Here is a 9,597-nt window from a genome sequence, read left to right on the forward strand (position 1 = left end):
CTCACATGGCGAACCACGGCCTCTCGTCCGGTTACCAGACCATGTCTGGTATGGGATTAGTTAGCCAGGTATTTGTTGCATGAACTTGATGGTTGAGGAAGCCGTAACCAACTAACGGTTACGTGAACCACCCTACGACGGCGAGGAGTCCAGCAATCCTCTCGCACTTAACTATCCCTGCATGGGATTCGAACGGTTCTTTTCGCGGGTTCCCTAGTCAATATACGCGTCACATTCATGAAATATTATTGATGAAAAACGCGTCAAATAAGATGGTTCTGAATTCATACGCAAATCTTCCCCCTTGGGATGGATATCTATCTATTAACCTATTAACATTAAATCATTTATATGAAATTTATTTATTTGATCACTAATAGGAGTTCATGCGTAATGCATGGACAACGAAAAAACGGCATACATTTGCAATAGCGTGCATCAAACAGTTACCAGAATTTTTTTTTTGAAAAGAACAATCACTTCATAGCTATTCTCCATCCAATATTGCAGATATGAGAAAGGCTATCATGACGCAGTTCATGCTAGGAACCTTATCAAATATATATGAAAATCATTTCTATGTGTCGACTGAAAATCAATACGAGTCTTATTGCCTGCGCTTAGCCGGTACTATTTTTAGCACGGGTCAATTCATCTATATATATATCTTTCGTTCATCACTCAAATTAGTCCTAAATGAAGAGAAATTAAAATATTTTTTCGTATAATATCATAGTTCATTACGTAATTAGCTCACATTATTATCCCCTGTAATACCCAAACCGAAATTGAAAATTTAGTGAATATGTATTATGTAGCTCAAGCCTTTATTATACATTTTCCACGGTTTGTATAATTCGATAAAAGAGAAAAACTTTTCTAATGTCTTTATTAACATTTTTAAATATTATCGTAAATTAAAAACAAAGCGTGAAAAATTAAGTAAACTTAAAAATTGTAGCGATCGTAATAGTGTAAATCATAGTATGAAACAAAGATGGCCGGAGTTACGTTGCGAGGAAAATGAATAAAAAGGAATATCAGATTTGGGGAGACGATGAAGATATAAGAGTGAGAGAGAATGAGATTGTGGGAAATGGTGCTAATATAACACACGACATCAGACCACGAAGGCATTTGGTCAAAAACCAAATTAATTTGTTTCTGTCAACGATTTAATACTCAAGAGTATTTACTCATGTTTTCGGTAATCCAGTCCCGGTAATAGGAAACGCGGGCATAAACTCCAGGAACATTTGGACGAGTTCCGCACAAGCCCGAGTTAAAAATTCCGTGTACAACAAAATGACTATCCATCAGTTTGTCAGAATATGGAATATTTTTACCACGTCGAACTGCTAGAGCAGGATTGCTGCAAAAAAGAGGACTTCCACTGTCTGAACTACATCCGTCTCGTTGAAGAGTACCGGCACACATGTGGCATGGTCGTATACGACCCCGACAATATTGTGTCGGTACGATAGGTACAATAACCTCTTGTAGACTTGATGGTGTTGCGTTTATGTATTCCTAAAACAATGATAGAAGGGATAGAATTCCAAGCAATCACAATTGTAAATATTTAATATTCTTACAGCACAATCGTTTTCGCTAATTCGTAAAATTTAGTCACCAATTGGAAATCCCAAGAGTGCCTTACCTTAACCCATCTTTCAAAATTCGGAAGAGGAAAAATATTTATTATTTTCTTTATTCCCCATCCAGTGAGAAGACACCCAGTCCACGGTTCAACCGTTTCTCCTTGCGGGGGCAATGTGGCCAAGGCAACTCCTGGGTCGTTCATATCGATCGGCGTGTGTAACCGAAGGATGGCTATGTCATTCAAATCTGGTTTTACTCTGAAACATTAAAATATTCTACTGGTAAAAAATATAATATTTGGGTCGATTCTAATATTGATAGGTGAAAGACGAAAAAGTGCGATTATTTTATTTATCGTAGACACTTGAGTCAACTTATTCAAATCTCGCTCCAGTCGTCATGTACTGGCACGTAATGCACATAATTCTAAACGGTTTCAGTAGCTCTTGGCATTTCACATGGGAGTGCGTGTGACTTTGCTCAGAGCGAATTGGATTGTTTGAGAGTTTTTCTATATGATCGGCGTGAACGGTATTCAAGAATGCTAAATTAAGGTTTGTGTAATGACTTGGTTTATAATGTTTTTAGGCCTGTTATCTGTCACGCTTTCTATTATATACCTGTTTTTGCAATAATGTTCATGACATACAGCAACACTGACATTACGTGATTGGCCATCGTTTTCTGCTAGTATGGACGAATTACTTTTTCCAACAATGACGCGGACAGGCGATGAAGATAGTATTTTTTCTTTGCACATTTCCTAAAACATAAAGGATAAAAATAAATTATATACTTGAAACAATTAGGAATCTCAGTGCCAAAGATTTTTCGGTTTGATTTTTTGTCAGCATCCGTCAAGAACAAATAACAGACACAGCTTTTTGAATTGTAATTTGTAGTTTCATGATCTTGATCAGGAATAAAATACTAATTCGTTAGTCTCTTGAAAATAGACGACATTCATTTTAGACTGGTAGTCAAGAATAATCACCGATAGAACAGCAATGTAGCTCCTATATTATTACTGACAGGGGGCCGGCATAATGAAGTCGCACAGTTTGTGTACGTATACGTGTTTGTGTACGCACAGTTTGTGTACGCATGGGTCACTGTTGTCAATAAGGGATTACAAAATTTGTTATGTTGAAATAAAATATTTCAACATGATTATGTATAAATAAATCAGTAAATCAATTTATCAAATACATTGGCTGTCACGCCTTGAAAACAAAACTCTTTTAGTAACGTAACAATTTACAACATATACTGAATGTGCATCGATTCATGTCATCGTCTGACCTTTAGGTGGCATGTTGCAGCAAATATTGCAAAATAATAAGTCAATAGAATTCCGTCATTTGTTGTTAAAAAAACCTTAACGTACGAATCAATGAGTAAAAATATATAAATAAAAGTTTTCAAATTTAGTTGAAAATAAGTAGAAAATTGAAATTTTCGCGTAGTAAGTTTTGATTTAGCTCCAGTTCCCTTTTTGTCGTTAGTCTAAGAAAAGTTTAAGTTCTGAATACTAAATTTTGTAGGTTTAATACTAAAATTAGATATTTTACTCTATTTCAAACAATTGGGAAAACAAGAAAGTCGATCTATTCTCTTCTGTTTAGGTCTTACATCTGAAATACAATGCCGAGCTGTCAGAACCCAACTAGGATGGATCAGCACTCCTCCACAAACAGGTGGAAAACCAGGAATAGGAGGATTTCCCCACAAATCTCTCTTGTACACAATATAAGCGTTTCTTCTCTGTGCTTCAAATGATGCCGGAACCCCACCAACAATCTTAAATAGAAAACAAACGTCAGAATCATAGAAATATATAAGGTTAAATACGAGAAACTTGAGAACGTCATGTTTCTATCCGGTAGATGTTACAACATTGCTACAAATAACTCAAACCTAGATATTCAATATAAATATTGTACTTACATTAACCTCTGAATCACAGTTAAATTTCACACAACAACATTTAGTTTACATTTACAAAATTTTATATATATATATTAAAATGTTGTCTGTCTGAATATATTTTCTGTTTTTTCTTCGAGAAATCATTTCTTCACTTGCTCTCGACAGCCTCTAGTAGTGATTGGCATTTAATTTATCTCTGTTTATGATAAGTTTTTCGAATGGAATTCAACACTATTGAACAAATGCTTTTTTTAGTAAAGATACTGCTCAAACAAAACAAATCTAATTTCTCAATAAATTTAAAATGAGCTCAATTATAGCAACAGAAAGAAAATATTCCAACCTTGAAATTCACATTCAGATCTTCCTCTGTATTATTTGCGTCATGTTAAAAAAGAAACGTTTGAATAAACAAAACATAAGAATACAATTGGGGCTTACTTACAACTAGATTTATATCTTAAATAATAATACTAGTCCTGATGTTAAGTCAATTTAACGCTGATTTAAATATATATTGAAAATAATAAGCTGAGGCATGGTAAATTAATAATACTTCATATCGGAACCTCATTTTAACAATTAGACTAGTACCCTAGTATCGAAAGCTCGATTTCATGATTGGTATTGAATAAAGCGCTGGAATTGAATTCGTGAGAGCGTTGTACGTAATGTATTTTTGTAAAAGGGAAGTCACACTGGTTTGATAAATTCCTAACGTTCAACCCCGATAAACTCGTGTTGGGGTTATTTTATTAACACTGTACGTTTTGAATGAAAATTACATTATTTGTTATTGGGAAAAAACATCAACAGACACGTTTTCTATTTTGTGATATATATTTATGGTTGAAGATAGAAAGGGGCTCAGGAAAACGACGTCTTCTGTTTTGACAAGGCTTGCCATTCTGGCTGAGGCGGCAAAGTTAACGAAAAACCTGAATGTCTTGCGAGATATGAAACTTGTAACAAACCAGGAATTTTTAATTTGGCATTTTGTTTTTTGTTTTTCAGTGGTTCATCACAGCATGTCCAACAATCAGTTTCGTGTTCGTGACAACAGTCACAATCATAAGATGAATCTTCAACTCTGGGTGTAATCCATCTTGATCTTCCATCGAAGCAACAAGAATGTGTCGAAGGATTATACATTTTCTGAATCACAGGAGAAGCAAAGATTATAATGCAATTGCTATTATGCTGCTACATATTTCACTTTTTGCCAAATGTTATGTCACGGAAAATATTGTTTAGTAAGTTCATAAACTTTCGTATATAGTTCCATTTTTTCATAAAATGCCTGCTTAGGTTTAAATATGAACTAATCGCCTATGGAAGACGTGCCAAACAATGCAAACAATATACATTATTGCTTGCTTAGTGTAACAATTATTTTGATCACAGAATAAATAATACGTTTTGGTGAAATATTTATCTCTCCGGTAATTTAGGTATGAAGTATTTCTGCATTGAAATGAATGGTCAAATATTATTATTCATACAAAATGAATTCCACATTCTCCTATCACACATGAGAAGAAATGGCTGTACAGTTTCATACTTACCCCTGTATTACCGGCTGGGCAGCACTGTCCTTGAACAAATTCTGGATTTGGTTGCTTTGAAAAGTATTTTTTGACTTTTCTGCGACATCCGTGTAAAGGTTCACAGATAGCTTGATAACCAGACCAGTGGCCGTTTGACTGGCATCTCCTGTAAAACATTGTCAGAAGTTGGATTAAACTGACAAATAGTTCAAATCGGACAAAATCAAATACACATAAGGGCCCGAATTTATTGAACGGACATTGCCAATACTTTTGAATAGAATATGAAATTTATAGAAAACATTTATAAAACTATACAATAAGTTATCCTGCTGCGGCCATGATTTTGAACAGTGACCGCTAATAGTAATTTGTTCGTCAATGAACCTGGAACAGTAACTGGGTCGTTGAAAATGTTTTTAGTTTACTTAGTTTCAGATTTGTCTCGATGTAACAAACACGAATGCTTGATATTTTAATGGGCATCGAATAACATAACTATTTGAAATTCTACACAATAGGTATGTGACAGGAGAAAAGTATAGGGCCATAAACTTAAATACGTGAGCAGTAAGTACAACAAGAATAACATGATCTCTTTCGATAAATTAGAAGGTTTATCTGCAAGCTTGAGTTAGACCTCCATCTATCTTTCTTTAAATAAAACTAGCTACGATTGCCTGCAGTTTAACACAGACTAGTGAAATATTTAGTTTAATATCTCTCACCTACAAACAGATCCTCGTACGGCATATCCACCTTTACAAACTGTTTTGCAAATGGATCCATATTTGCTAGAATTTGTACAGTTCATTCGGCCATTTTGAGCAATCGGTATTCCGAAGCAGCCATCGCCGTATGCGTTGTTCGGGACTTCCTCTGAAACTTCCGTATTCCACGATGGAACGGAAGCCTTCACTAACATTTCAAATACGCAACAAAGTATCCGAAACTCCAGAAAATTCATTTCTACCTAACATGTATAGGCAAACAATTATCCGATATCTGATACAACTCGAACAAAACTAAAAATGCGCCGTATACATGTCGATAGCGTCTTCCCTGTGAATTTTCACTCCACACTACTCTGAGGGTGACAAATAATTTGTGGACACGCCCCAACACGAACAATAAGTCTGCAATTAAACGAAAAGGTTATATGCAGTAAACCATGGACATTTTATGATGTGGCGGAATATCAAATTATTGTACAAAAATGTACGATACAATTAGAAAAGGGCGTTCACAATCACAGCATATCAAGCCAGACACTGGAATCTCCAAACTTTTATCTCAATTTGGAGAAGTCAAAAATATCAAAAGGTTTATTGATAAAGATGGTGTTGAAATCGGCATAAGGATATGTAAAATAACGTTAGAAAATGAAATTTCCCCCAAAATTGAACTCCCTAATAACTATACATGTGAAGAAATTAACAATGTTCTATCCAAGACCTTCAGAATATTACAGTCATTGGTGTTATATATGGCACTACATAACACGTGAGATGGAGCAATGTCCCGGACACAAGACAGGGTGTAGGAGATATTGTATGCGGAGAAGGGAAACCACATTCAAAAAAAGACTGTTTGAAGAAAAGCCAGAACAAAAAAGTATTTTGAGCAAAGTTTGACAATCACCAGACAAAGTTAAACAACCGTCCAAGAATGAAACACAAACACAAATTCAAAATTTTATTACAAATCCTGAAGAAAATAAAGCTTGGAAACTATAGGTATGGAGATCAAATTATATATCAATACAAAGAAAAGTTTGCAATATAAAATATGATGAAGAAAGCATAAAGGCCAAAACAGTTCATATATGCGGAATTGTGCCTGTCTACGAGCAAAGGATCAACTAGGTCTGACAGATTAAAGCAGGGGTCACCAAACTACGGCCCGCGGGCACACGTTCACATAAATTTTATTGGTGTCCATATACAATATCAAAATTTGCACTACGTATAACTTGAAATTTATGCGCTAGTGAAAAAAATCAAATACCAGATAATAGTTGTTTATTTTATCTAAATTATGTCAGAATTTCATGGAATTCCAAGGTACCGCAGGCAGTCCGTAGTCGTTTATATAAGCGGTATTCCAACGCGGCGTAACGGTACATAGCAGACGTAATGCGTACATATCTTTGGCGCAAAAAAGTGGATTTTTTAATATTTCTAATTCATGACAGCAATGTTTTGCTAACAGCTAAACTCAGGATAGTTGAATAGATATAGAAATCTTGTATATTTGTTTTCCTAGGATGTTCTCTATCTATTAAACCTTTATAAAGGTTTTTCCAGTTTCCCCGATTTACCCAATCTTCTGTGTGTTCATTGTTTATGTTTTGTGTATGATTTTTTTGCGGGAAAATCAAATTATACTTATATATTCTGCGATAGAGATAGAATTTAATATTCAAGTCTTCAGAAATGTAGAATATATTTATTGTTGAATAAATTAAATGAATTTCCAAACTTTTGTGAATTTATTGTATTGCATTAACAAAAATATTTTTCCGGCCCGTTTCAACACAGTTTGAGTCATACCCGGCCCGGGGTCAAAAAAGTTTGGTGACCCCTGGACTAAAGGATATACTACAAGAGGAAACATGGGAACAACATGTTATTTGCATACCGAAACCCGGAAGTTTCTCTGAAAATAAATGATAGATAGCTATTTTCAAGCCGACATGACGCATCACAGCGATAAAGGGTCAGAAAAACTACTGGAAAACATTTGTCCGTTTGTTAACCTGAAAGAAGGAAAACAAAAGAAATGAATAAGCTGAAAATGACATTCCAATCTTGACAAATAGCTTTAAACCTGAGCGGAATGAGACGATATCGATAGTCTATTACGAAACCTACAAACTTGCACAGGAAAGATGAACTAATATATAACGAGCAATTTCTTGTTAAACCTTTCCACTTTTTTGGACACGTTTAGTGGCCATAACGATCGTTTCAATATTATGTTGTTGTTGTTCTTGTTCTTTGACACGTTTTTAAAAAATCGCTTTTCTCTTCGAATACTGGACCAATTGCTTTGAAATTTTCAGTGGTTAAAGATTAATTTATTCGCTAGAAGGCTATTACTTTCATTTATTTCAAAATTTTGCGTGAATTCTATGAATCTTGATATTTCGTCTAAAATTTTGCTGTATTATTTTTATCCATGGGAACACGGATTTTAGTCAGTGTCATTACTGGCTGTACGTTTTGGTTCTGCAAAATTCTTGCTACTGGAAATTCAGAACTTTTTTGAGGGTACCGGTAGCGTCAAAGGTACCGGTAAAGACTGATTCGCTCTGGTCTAACGTGTCCATATATTTGTGCGTAGCTCTCTTGTTATTTTTCTGATACTGTGCTTTTTGCGTTATTTCAATACTATGATAAGAAAAATGGGAATCACAACATGCATATCCTTTCAGTTACAGTCCTGACGTTTAATGTCAACTGTATTAGACAACTTATGCAGCGTAAGTCGGTAATTGACTATCTCAAGCATACTGAGGCGGGTAGGCTATATACATATAACATTTCTCCAGGAAACCCACTGTGAAGATGATATCGAACCTGCTAATAGACCAATGAATGGTGCAAGTATTCAATTTGGACCATATTCACAAATGAGTCCTCTGGTGTAGGAATCTTATTTTCAAATAAAATAGATACAGACTTTGAAAATGTGAAGATAGGTGACAATGGTTGAATTATTATACAGTATGGTGGAAATCTTCTGAAACCAACATTATTTTAATTAATGTGGATGTTCCAAACAAATGCCAAGAACAGACTGAATTGTTCTTATTGATAGAAAAATAATAGATGAATAAGTAAATCGAATTAGAAGCGCGCAATATTCTAAAACGATAACAGTACAAAAAAGCTCCAAATCTGATAAGGAATAGGAACTTGGTTGATATTTGAAAAAAATTTAACATTAAAATAATACAATATACTTGCAAAAAATGTAATAATAATGTTTGTACAGGAAATGTCAGAACAGACTGGATCAATGGTATCATGCAGAGAAACGGTTAATGGCAAGAATGTTCAAATTTAATAAAATGCAACATGGTCCTGGCTATTAGTAATTCATTCTGAACTAAACAAACTTGACTATTAAAAATATTCAAAAATCCGATTTATCATAAGATATACAGTAAAAATAGTAAATCAATGAGACAATACAAAATAGTTTAATCCCCAAGTTGAAACTTTTTACAGTTGAGACGACCACGTCTATAACTCTGTTTTATTCTGTATGCCCATATTTATTCTTACCCCTTGAGTCACTAGCGAGCAGCTGAGTATCCTTCCTTTTTAGCTGGTTTGTCAAAGTGCCGGCAGTGTGGAGTTTTCTCTGTGTATTAGGTTAATATTATAGTGTTTTATTGCCGTAAATCTATGTAATTCTTGTTGTAGACTGCTAGTAGTACTACAGGTTTAGTGTTTCTCCAGTTTGGCATAGCTCTGTTCACTAGTTATCTTGTATGTAACGTTTCCACAAC

The 9,597-nt window shown here is 34.5% G+C and overlaps 1 protein-coding gene across 1 annotated transcript; it reads right to left on the reverse strand.

The window, feature by feature from the left end:
- Positions 1–826: 826 nt before the first annotated feature.
- LOC120344353 (uncharacterized) lies at positions 827–6,098 on the reverse strand. Its single transcript, XM_039413540.2, has 8 exons — positions 5,807–6,098; positions 5,097–5,244; positions 4,506–4,686; positions 3,875–3,900; positions 3,235–3,402; positions 2,223–2,365; positions 1,661–1,859; positions 827–1,530 (listed from the first exon to the last, which is right to left on the reverse strand). Exons 1-8 carry the CDS (start codon positions 6,043–6,045, stop codon positions 1,183–1,185), a joined length of 1,452 nt encoding a protein of 483 aa, XP_039269474.2. The 5' UTR covers positions 6,046–6,098; the 3' UTR covers positions 827–1,182.
- Between the last annotated feature and the right edge of the window lie 3,499 nt (positions 6,099–9,597).

Source organism: Styela clava, chromosome 5, assembly GCF_964204865.1.
Source record: "Styela clava chromosome 5, kaStyClav1.hap1.2, whole genome shotgun sequence".
In the NCBI taxonomy this organism is placed as follows: Eukaryota; Metazoa; Chordata; class Ascidiacea; order Stolidobranchia; family Styelidae; genus Styela; species Styela clava.

Coding starts and splice junctions, on each gene's coding strand:
- LOC120344353 (XM_039413540.2), bottom strand. CDS start 6,045: ATGAATTTTCTGGAGTTTCGGATACTTTGTTGCGTATTTGAAATGTTA. Junction 4,687..5,096: donor GCCCAGCCGGTAATACAGGG/GTAAGTATGAAA, acceptor CCTGTGATTCAG/AAAATGTATAATCCTTCGAC. Junction 2,366..3,234: donor CTCGGCATTGTATTTCAGAT/GTAAGACCTAAA, acceptor TTTATGTTTTAG/GAAATGTGCAAAGAAAAAAT.